The sequence below is a fragment of the Egretta garzetta genome, unplaced genomic scaffold, assembly GCF_000687185.1.
Source record: "Egretta garzetta isolate BGI_Z169 unplaced genomic scaffold, ASM68718v1 scaffold235, whole genome shotgun sequence".
Lineage (NCBI taxonomy): Eukaryota > Metazoa > Chordata > Aves > Pelecaniformes > Ardeidae > Egretta > Egretta garzetta.
The window spans coordinates 2,107,653-2,116,558 of NW_009259792.1; the positions used below are offsets into that span (position 1 = coordinate 2,107,653).

The 8,906-nt window shown below is 38.5% G+C and overlaps 1 protein-coding gene across 6 annotated transcripts; it reads left to right on the forward strand.

Moving 5' to 3' along the window:
* Positions 1-6: 6 nt before the first annotated feature.
* CENPQ (centromere protein Q) lies at positions 7-8,906 on the forward strand. Of its 6 annotated transcripts, none has more exons than XM_035895112.1 (11): positions 7-16; positions 742-897; positions 1,619-1,676; positions 2,377-2,491; positions 2,755-2,823; positions 4,272-4,401; positions 4,675-4,794; positions 5,043-5,120; positions 5,558-6,214; positions 7,615-7,710; positions 8,794-8,905. In XM_035895112.1, the coding sequence occupies exons 2-9, from the start codon at positions 745-747 to the stop codon at positions 5,684-5,686; spliced, it is 852 nt and encodes a 283-aa protein (XP_035751005.1). In that variant the 5' UTR covers positions 7-16; positions 742-744; the 3' UTR covers positions 5,687-6,214; positions 7,615-7,710; positions 8,794-8,905. The 6 variants fall into 6 exon arrangements, with proteins under 6 accessions (XP_035751005.1, XP_035751003.1, XP_035751004.1 ...); XM_035895110.1 differs by lacking the exon at positions 7-16 and adding an exon at positions 27-180; XM_035895111.1 differs by lacking the exon at positions 7-16 and adding an exon at positions 27-180 and having other exon boundaries at positions 5,558-5,988.

An 8,906-nucleotide genomic window follows, 5' to 3' on the forward strand; every position in this document is an offset into this window, starting at 1 on the left:
CTGTCCAACAAAATCAGTAGGTACCGGAGGAGGGAAGGGAGAGGCAGGGCTTGTTTACCTCGTGTCTGTCGCGACTGTCGCCTGAAGAGCCGTGGTGGGGCCTTTGCGTGAGGGAAGAGTGGCTGGAGGGGGTGAAAGAGAAACGGAATACACCCGAGTCGGTGTGCTTAGAAAACAGAGGTCTGTGCTTAGAAAACAGAAGTCTGGTGGGGTGTAATGATTACTCTCTTCTGTATGACTTTTTTTTTTTTTTTTTTTTTTTCCCCCTCCATCTCTATAGCGAGTCAGAAAAGAAACTAGGTTTACACTGTAGTGAGGAACCTTATGGTTAAGTGCTGAGGTAAAAAGTTCTGTTAATAGGATGACTGCACTAATCTGCATTCGAAAGATAAAGAGTTTCTATTGTTCGAGGCCTTTAAGAACAAATTAGACCGTTCTCAGTGCAGTTACCTTGCATTGCCATCGCTGCTCTCTGGCATACAGACATGCTGGCTTTTACGTTTAGAAAAAGATGTGGAACATGCAAAGACCTGTCTAAAAGGCAAATGGGGATGCTTTTTTTCGTTGCCCTGCCCTTAAGTAAATAGGCCATTTGGGTTAGGAAATACGCAAACATTTGGGCTCATTTAGCACTAGGTATTTCTGTCATTTTGGTTGTTAATGTGTGGTTTGTCCTGTATGAATTATAACTACTGGATTTTAATTTTGGTTTTGTTTCCTCCTGCTCCATTTGTTTTACAGATAATGAAACGCCATCGTGCACCTTCGACTAAAATGGGGGAGACCACTAGTGGGGGATCAGCAAAAAAGCCATTTAAATCACAAAATCAACAAGGACCTTCCAGCAAAAAAAAGGGAACTGATAGAGAAGGAAGAAAACAAGGTCAAAAAAGAAAGGTAATAATTATTTTGGATCAAACAAATTAGAAAAATAAACAAAGGAAAAAAGCATGTTTTCCTATCTTTTTACTGGAATTTGTAGCCAATATTTCATTAATTAAATGTAGTCCTCTTGAGGAAATGTCTGGTGTGAACAGCTCTTCTGAGACCCACTGCCTTAGCTGCTCCCTAATTTCCAGAATTTCTAGATGCGTGCTACTATGCCTGTGACAAGTAGAGGGAAGCATTGCCTGATGATTAATAAAAAGGCAAGCTGGCTGTGCGGTTTTGAAGAGCTGCATAACATCTGTTTGAACAGAGTGATAAAATCTGAGTTCATTCAGCTCGGGTGGTGTTCATTCAGTTCTGGAAAATATTCTCTGTGTGTCTCAGGATTGGCCTAGGCAGCTTTCTGCTGGAGAGACCTTGCTTAACCACTTAACTTATGAACAGCATGATCTCAAGATGCAGCTGGATAGCCAAACATCTTGTGCATTTCTTATTTCATGGTGGCATTCTTTGAATGGGAGGACCTAAGAAAAGTGAATTGCCTTCTTTAACTTGCTTGAGATGAATTACTGTTTCACAGTTCAAAAAGGCTTTTTCATGGTCAATAGCAACAGTAAGCCCTGAAGGGCTTTCACACCCTTTTTATAGCAGGTTGCTAGTAGTAAATGAATGGTTGCACAGCAGAGGATGTTTCAAAATTACCATATTTGCTGTAAATTTTCCTTTTCAGCAGGTCACTCAAGCAGTCAAAAGGAAAGCTAAGGAACATGAGGACTATACCCCTGCAGGTAGGATTGTATTCTTTCCTTATGTTTGTCTTGTGCAAATTTAGTGTTTTGAAAAAACATTGAAAGTAAAAATAGTGACTTCTATGTGGTAATCATAGATGTCTGAGCTATCACTGAAATAAGTTTCAAAGTTTTCTTTCTGAACAGTAACAGCAAGTATCTGCGATACAGTCTTAGCCTGTGTGCATTCGTATTGTATGTATTGTATATGCACGTATGAAGCATATGCTTTTGTTTGCAAGTGTTCTTCTCTTGTAAAATTCCATCACAAGCACCCAGAACATTTTAACTGACTTCACAGGTCATTGCCTTCTCTATTAACCTTCTGTCTTAAGGCTAGCATGTGTTGTATTGAACACAGCAATGAGATGAGGCCCCTGCTGCATTGAGTTTCTCACTTATGTATATCCCTGCTCTTTTTTTTTTTTTTTTTTTTTTTTTTTTTTATTTCATTCTGGGTTTTCTCACTAGTATTGTCAATGATTTTGGGAAAGTATCTGTTTAGAATGAAACTGCAGTAAGAAAGAACCTTTTCTATTTTGTGCTGTTTAAACAAGCTGTGACTTTCAAATTATAAGTACCACCTGATGTGGATAGATTTGACATGATAGTTTTGTGACATGGAAGAATATTAAGTGTTAGACCTTTGACTATGATCTGACTGAATTGAGTCTCAAAGCTGTTTCCTTTGTGTTAACAGGAGAAAAAGGTTCTTCAAAAAAGGTGAAGCTAACCAGTGCTAAAATGCAATCTTGGCAGATTCTCTCGGAGAGCAGTAGGCAGTTTCTGGAAACTGTAATGGATTCAGTAATACTGTAAGTGCCAAATATCCTGGTGGTGATTCTTTGTTTCCACAAGGAATAAAGTAAAAATCATAGCATTGTTTGAACTGGAAAAGCTTTGGAGCTTTTTTGGGCAACAAGGCTGGTGTTGTGTATTTTGTCTGGTATAATATAACACTTTCTATGTGAAGTTTGAAATTTTTAGCTAGAGAAGTTCTGACTATGTTCACTTCACTTGATGTTCTCTGTGCTTGCAGACTTTGTGATGAAAATTCTGCCTTTATTTTCTTTTCCAGATCTGTTTTGTGCCAACAACGTGAGAAAAAAGATGATGTTCAGAAGCACCTCAATTTACTGAAAGAAAGGCAAGAAATAATTAAAAAAAAAAAAAAATAGGAGAGAAGGGATTTAGTTTACCCAGTTGTTTTGTACCATGCTTGCAGAATTGTTCCTGGGAGCAATCACATTTAGGAAATCATAGAAGGGAGAGCTGATGCAAAGTCAAGGAGGGAAATATCTTGACAGTACGTTGATTGAAGTGGACAAGCAAGAGTTGTTGAGAGACCCACTTTAACTACCCTTAAATGAGTAAGAGAACCTAGAAGGTATTCTTAAGAGCTCCTTGAATCAGCTTTGTGCTCTTTACACAGGGTTTAAATTTGTGGGCCGCTATTTATTTTTGTTATCATTTTATGATAGTGGTGGGAGCAGTTACAGCTAAATTTTCTTAAATTAAAATTTGAATGGGAGGAACTAAGAGAAGTGAATTGCTTTCCTTAATTTGCTTGAGATGAATTACTGTTTCACAGTTCAAAAAGCCTTTTTCATGGTCAGTCACAAATGACTTGAAGCTACTTCAAAGAGTATCAAAATTCTGTGTTGGGGCATAACTTGTAGCCTTTTTATGTCATTGTGGGAGTAATTACGTATGCTTGAATGTCTGAGAATTTTTGTGTGCATGTCTGCTGGTATACCAGGCTCTTATCAGCATAGAGCCTGAGCCTATGTGTTGCTTTCTTCAGTCTTACCGTACCTCAGGATTCAAACATGAGGAGCTAGTTTTTCATAAGGGTTTTTCTGGGTTTTTTTAATGTTTAGTTTGTGAAGTTTTTAATTTCTGAGTTGCTGAACTCCTACCATCTCATCTGAGATATGTGGAAACTGTGGCCATTTGGTGTATGTAACAGACAGATCCAACTTGGCAGAAATCGGGTCTTCTTCAGAATCAGAGGGACCTTTGAGAGCAAGCTAAAACCCTTTCTCTGGCATAAAACTATATATCATGTTTCACAAAAGCATTTACAGATTTTACTAAAATGATCTTTGTTTGGAAGCAGGTAAAAATGCTGCTTTTAGAACTTTGTTTTACTTTGAAAAGCAGGAACTGGGAAAATACTAGTTAATGTCAATCTACAGTCAGGGAGTGTGCAGGCCAATGGGATGGAAACCACACAACGATGGTGTAACAGCAAAGGATAGAATGGTGGGATTTCTTTTTCCTGGTTCCTTTCTTAGACATCTGTTCCACAGGATTTTGGAAAACAATTCAAGACAGCTTTTCTTCCTATCTGGATCCTTTTACTTCACTGGCAGCAGTTGGGCTAAACTGCGTTTAGGTTTTTTTTCCCCAGAGAAGTCATTAGGCAGGTTTGGTTTTTTTTTTTTTTTTTTTTTTGTTTTGCAAGGTCACGTTTAGTTTGGTTTTTTTTTCCCCAGAGAAGTCATTAGTCATCAGGTATTTTTTTTTTTTTTTTTTTTTTTTGTTTTGCAAAGAACTCCAAACAAGTCATGCTTTCCTTTTTCTATAACAAAGGGTGCTGAGACGTTTCAAGGCTTTAAAGGTGCCTCAAGGGAAGCTGGGCAACCTGAAGAATGTCCTGAGCCTTCAAATGGCAGAGAAACAAATGCTTGAGGCAAATGAAGAGTCTTTGGTACAACTGCAGGTATGAAAGGCAAGGAAGGGAAGAAAATATCTTACCCATCTGCTGCTGTTCAGTGTGTTGTAACTTTTTAGTAGATGGACTGCTTGATATGCATGTGCTGTTGTGGAGTTGGCCACTGTTCATCATTGTCACCCACCTTCATGACAAAGCAATGCTTCTTTTTGAATGATTTTTCAGTGTCTCAGCTGATGCTGATTATCAGGATCTTATATGCAAAAGGCTCACCATCCCTGAAGGAAATTTTGTTCTGCTTTTGTGCCTCTTTTGTCGTAGGAAGAAATAAATGAAGCCAAGCGATCAGCAGAACACATTGAAGAAACTACACAGCAACTGCAGTACAAAATCCAGGTGCTCAAGAGCCAGTTAGAGGGAGATGAAAAAAAGGCCAAGAAGGTATTTCCAACGGATGCTGCTGTATTCCTCTAAGCTATCGCACCCAAGCTGTTTCTGCAGAGACTGTCATATGAGGAAGGCTTTATTTGCCTTTGGGAATGTGTCTTTTCAATCTTTCCAACTGCAGTTGCAAAATTAAGAGGTTTAGTTTTCAGAAGTTGGATAATGACAGCAAGTTTATCTTCCTACTTGTGTGCCTGATGTTTGGGGTTTGGTTCTTTTTTTTTTTTTTTTTTTCCCTCTTCTAGGTATTCCAGGAAAATGAGAGTGGAGTACTCCACCTTCCAGAACTTCCCAAGCGGAGTTTACAAGCACCCACTTTGCAGGTGAGCATGGTATATATTTTCAGAGACACCTTAGCTATGAGAAGAAAGGCAACACAATGTGCTTTTATCACTTACCCTCTGCCAGAGGAGGCAATTAATAAAATTCTGAAATGTCTGTGAGTTTTCTCTTTTGTTTTTTTCTTTTTTTTCTTTTCATTGAGAACTATATGCTTATTTTTTAAAAATAAAACCCTAGAAAACTTGCCATTTAAAGGATCACAGGTCTTCCTAGGAATGCTATGGTTGTAGGGAACTTATAATCATTTCTGAAATCTCTCTAACTGATGGGAGGAAGACAATCTTATTCTGTGTCTTTGCATCTCTTATATCTTAGCTGTATTTAGGTACAGCTTGGCTGCACGAAAGTGAAGTTTCTGTTGGACTCGATGAAAGCTGTTTTTTATTTGTAGTCTATTATTCTTTCTTTCCTTCTTTAGGAAGAAATTTTGAAGATAAAAAATAAGAAAGGTCTCTTAAATGACATGAACACTATTCAGCAGTCAGCTGACTTGAACAACATGTTAACCCTCATTGAAAAGGCCTATGAGAAGGTGGACTTCCTTTGAGAAACCGAAATACACGGAGTCTCCTTTGAAGAAGATAACCTAGGCCAGCACTCTGTTAATGTAGAGCAGCAGGATGCTGATTGTGGAAACTGTGGTTTCTTCCTAATGGCTTTGCTGTTGTGACTGCTGAGTTTCTGTTCAAACATTTTCTAAGAATATTGGTATATAAATCTGTAGATGCATGCTGGAACTACAGTGATTTAAGTGATCAGTCACATTTTCTTGGCGGCTTTTTTCGACCTGTGATGACTTCTAATGAGGATATATACTGTCTGAAGAGAAGGGAAAGACAGGGATCCTGGGTATTCCATTATATTTGAACTTTCATATCACATCTGTAAATGGGTGAAGGCAGTATCTTACCAAACTAACTTCTGTTTTGGAGTTCAATCCTCTTTCAACCTGAAACATGTAGTGAAAATATGATTGTCTAATGCTCAGTTACAAATCCCCTGTTCAACTTTCTTAACATTTTTCAATAAAAAACCTCCATGCCAGGAAATGGAATAATTTTTATCACAAGTACAGGTGGGTTTTTTTAACATTTTCATATTCACCACTTAAACTTGGTGTAAATGACTTGGGTTTTTTTTTATCCAGATGGCTGGGGAAAGCAGATACGAGCATTACAGAGCAAAGCTCTAATCTCAGAGTTGTGTACTCATATTTCATTAACTCCTCTTCAGCTTTAGAGGAAGAAAACTAAGTCAGAAGTCTAAGCACTTTCATCTCTCCTCTATTTTTTTCCATGATAGAACTTCTCCCTTTAAAGATTCAGTTGTCACAAAGTGCTTTCTGCTGTCAAATTAACAGCTAGACAGTTGCAGCGCTCTTTACATTGTTTTATCACACAAACACTTGTTCTGAATTACAAGCTGCTGGTACTCCTAATGAGACATGAGCTAATTATCTCTGTTCTCCTATAAGAGATTAAAAGCCTCTTTAGTTCCTACACCTAGGATCAGGAAAACCAGACTAACTACTTGCTTGCTTTGTACCGAGTCATATGAAAAAGTATATAAATACTTAGAAATAGTTCTCACATTTTTGATCACCACTACCCCAAACTAATTTAATTCAGTTTATGGGTTAAGGATTCTCCTGCATGCCAGCTATCTTAATTTTTGTTAAGTAAAGATACACTCCTTTGCTTTTGTTAAGGGTGATGTACTTGCAGGCAATTTACTATCTGGGTTTTGAACTTCATGGACCACATAGATACCTTTTTTTTTTTAAAAAAAAAAAAAAAACCAAAAAGGGTGAAAGTGTGGAGAAGGGCAGTAAGAGTCAGGGATATATCTTACATACAAGGAAAGCTGAAATAGCAGTGTCTGAAGAAGGGAATAATAAAGATTTAAAGCATTTAGTGAAAGCATTGTACAGGAATTGGCTACTCACTGCTTTTTACAACGTAGGAATGAGGGAATAGCTAGTTTGAAGCATAGGTCCATCAGAGACAGTTGAATGGTTTGGACAAGGTGGTGATACGTTGTTGATGTAGTTTTAATCATAACACCCTTTTTAATCGTTTCACCCCATACCTGTACTTCTCTGCACCACATCCCCTATCTCCGTTTCTCAAGGCTTCTGCTATCATACTCAGCCTGTATTTCTTTATACTACATCATTACATTAGTCATAAATGTTCCATTTGACATAGAACTGCTTGTTACTGCTGTCTGTATAAAACTGGTTGTACAATGCAAAGATAACAAAAATAAAATAATTATTCATAGACTCCTGGTCAATTAGGGGAAATGCTAAATTACACAGTTAAGTAAAAAGTTCAAAGAGCCCCTGATGAGCCTCAGTCCAGAGGCCTTGTAAACGCTGTGCAAAGCTGTCACTAGCAGTGGAGGGGCTAGTTACAGAAGCAAGGTGTAATTATTTTAATTGTGGTTGGTTTTTTTTTTTTTCCCCCTGACAAGGTTCACTTGATCAGCACGCGTGGAGCTGTGAACTCGTGTGATTTGACTTGGGAACATCTGAAACTTTTCAACTTAACAAACCTTGGCTTCAAGCAGGTAAGGTAAAAGCTACAGATTTCTTAAGATAGAGCAAGAATATCAATCCATATCCCATTGCAACTCTTCCTCACACTCGAATAGAGCATCCTTTTGCGCGTGCTCTCCTGTAATTCTTCAGAGTTCCTTCTCTATCGACTCTTCTGCCTCGTGCTGTAGGTTATCGGGTCCAAATCAAAAGGGCAATATGGGTTAGCGTCATCAAACTGGACTGTCTAGGGCAAAAATCAGGCAAAGGCTGAACAGGGCTGCCACCTCAAAGTGATGTCTGGGGGTGCTTAGCTGGGTTGGTTTGTTCTTTGGCACAACGTGTCTCAGTTTACCTCAGGCTCTTAATCCCGTTGTGGTATGAAGCTTGGCACTGAGAATGAGAATTGACTACTTGTTTCACTACCACTGAGAAAAAACAAGGTTAATTATAAGTATGCGCAAAGCAGATCATTCACTGGTATGAATGGAAAGACATTAAAAGTCTTAATGAAAAAATTAAAGGTTCTTGCTAAAGACTATAGTCTTGAACAAGCCTTTTGACGCTTTAACAGCTATGCTTCCAGAGGAGTCCCTTCTCCTCTGAAGGTGTGGCTCTGGCTTTTATTTCTATGCTCCCCAAAAGAAGGAAAGAGTAAAGCTTTTAGGAACCATATACCAGTTTAGAACAATTTGGATCAATAAAATTATAGCTTTAAGATTCTGGACAAGGACCCTCGTCATTCCCCATGCAGAAGCAGCCACAACGTGAATGCATTTTATTGTCCCCTAACTTCAAGTTTATCATTGCACTTTCGAAGGATGAGCTACAAGACTGAAAGCAGGTAAGCAATCAGGTGGAAAGACAGAATCAAACTGGTCCACCTCCTCTCCAAAGTAATTAGGGTTGGCATAATTAGGCAATATTTTATGTTCATGGTAATATGCCTTACTGATAAGTGTGTAGGCATCAACCTATGTGATGAGTGTGTGTGTATGAAAATCTAAACGTGTCCTTTCAGCTCCATGTCACTGGTTCAATTTCTGGTTTATAACACAGGTGCCATGTTAGCATGTCTCAAACTGTCTGTCGTCTTTTGGCTTTTCACCCTGCAGGTTTATGGAGCTGTGATGAACATCAGCTGAGGGAACCCCTTCAGGAAAGAAAGTGGTGGTGGGCTCATGGCCAAACTTCAAAGCTGTTATCACCCGTTGTCACGATCCACTAT